The sequence below is a fragment of the Poecilia reticulata genome, unplaced genomic scaffold (genome assembly GCF_000633615.1).
Source record: "Poecilia reticulata strain Guanapo unplaced genomic scaffold, Guppy_female_1.0+MT scaffold_1082, whole genome shotgun sequence".
NCBI classification, from domain to species: Eukaryota; Metazoa; Chordata; class Actinopteri; order Cyprinodontiformes; family Poeciliidae; genus Poecilia; species Poecilia reticulata.
The window spans coordinates 1-1,875 of NW_007615821.1; the positions used below are offsets into that span (position 1 = coordinate 1).

General features: G+C 44.4%; 1 protein-coding gene across 1 annotated transcript; it reads left to right on the forward strand.

Moving 5' to 3' along the window:
• Window positions 1–449: 449 nt before the first annotated feature.
• Window positions 450–1,873, forward strand: LOC103461328 (very low-density lipoprotein receptor-like; the record flags this gene model as incomplete). Its single annotated transcript, XM_008403638.2, has 4 exons — window positions 450–617; window positions 984–1,109; window positions 1,189–1,360; window positions 1,750–1,873. Coding segments are annotated over 4 exons (590 nt in total), but the record flags the coding sequence as incomplete, so codon positions are not given.
• Between the last annotated feature and the right edge of the window lie 2 nt (window positions 1,874–1,875).

Consider the following 1,875-nt stretch of genomic DNA (forward strand, 5'->3'; position numbering starts at 1 on the left):
TTAACACCTTGAAATTGGGTCTCTGTCTCTTTAAAAACTTTCTGCTCTTCCTGAAACTCAGACTTCAGGAAGTCGTCACAGCATGGCTTCTCTATTAACCCKTTAATGCAGGGGTGCTCAAGTCCAGTCCTCAAGAGCTACCGTCMTGCAACTTTCAGATGCTTCCCTGCTCCAACACACCTGGATCAAATGAGAGGCTCGTTACCAGGCCTGTTTAGAGCTGATCCYGGTCTGTTGGAGTAAGGATATTTCTAAAAGTTGCAGGATGGTAGCTCTCGAGGACCAGACTTGAGCACCCCTGCTTTGTTTTTACCAGCATTTCAGCAAGTAGCTCCTATGAGCTCAGCTGTTTGCCAAATGCTGCTGGCTAGTCTGAAGGAGTTGTAAACTTGCAAAAGCAAATCTGTGTAAAGCACAAATTGTTTTTTTTTTTTTTTACATTTTTGTAGAAGACTCCTGTGTTGCTCCTACATTAACTGTGGCTTTTCTTGTTTCAGACGTGAACGAGTGTCTCCTGAACAACGGCGGCTGCTCCCACATCTGCAAAGACATGGTGATCGGCTTCGAATGCGACTGCACACCTGGACTGCAGCTCATCGACCACAAGACCTGCGGAGGTACGAGCTGCTGTCACCCGACGGGTTCAAGGAAGGGATTCAGTTTAGACTGATTTAGTTTCAACTACAATCCTGATCCATAGAGGCGTGTCCGACGCTGCAGGATTTCACTTCATGTTTATTCTGTGATGAACCTTTGGTACATCCTCTGATCCCTCCTGCCATAAACTCAATCAGTCACTCGGTGTTTCATTTCCTACCTTTTGCAACCAGTAGTGAACTGAATGCTGGAATATTTAACTGGCTAAAAAACTGAAATTAGAGATTTCAATGTCTTGTTTCTTAATTTTATATAGTAACTTGAGATTTTAAGATGGTGGTTGTGCAGCTTTCCATTTCTAAACGATTCCTGTTCTCTTGATGCAGACATCAATGAGTGCATGAATCCTGGTATCTGCAGTCAGATCTGCATCAACCTGAAGGGCGGCTATAAGTGTGAATGTCATAACGGCTACCAGATGGATCCGGCTACCAGCGTCTGCAAGGCTGTTGGTGAGCATCTGGTGAACTTTTAGTTTTGGACATTTTCTCCTTTCCTGGTTTTTACAAACTTCTTTTCCTCCGGCTTCAGGTAAGGAGCCGTGCCTGATCTTCACCAACCGCCGTGATATCCGCCGTCTGGGTCTGGAGAGGAAGGAGTACACACAGATTGTAGAGCAGCAGAGAAACGCAGCAGCTCTGGATGCAGATTTCAACCAGCAGACCATCTTCTGGGCCGACCTGGGACAGAGGGCCATTTACAGGTTGGGGTTTATTTTCCATTCTTATTAGGTCTATTGAACACAAGCATGATTGACAGCAGTAAGACCCTCCTTGTTTGAGTGCATTTCTACTGTTGGCACTGGGAGAGCTTTATTTTTTTTGTCTTGACATGATGATCTATATTTATAAATGATAAATTCTTACCATGAAAAGATCAGATGCATTTTCCATGAAGGCAAAAGAAAACATGGCTTTAGTTCACTTCAGGCTGCAGTGTGAACGAAGCCCAGAAGTCATTTCTTCAAAATGAAATGAGGCTATCTGCTGACTGACTTTTGGATTATTTACTGTAATTTTGCATCTTGAAAATCACTTTTTGTTCATCTTGAGCCATTTAAAGGTGACAAACTGATCCGTTTTTTATTTCCAGCACCGTCCTGGACAGGCGAGGCGACGTCGGCGTCCATAAGAAGGTGATCGATAACGTCCAGACTCCTCTGGGCATCGCTGTGGACTGGATCTATAACAACCTGTACTGGTCCGATCTGGGAGCCAA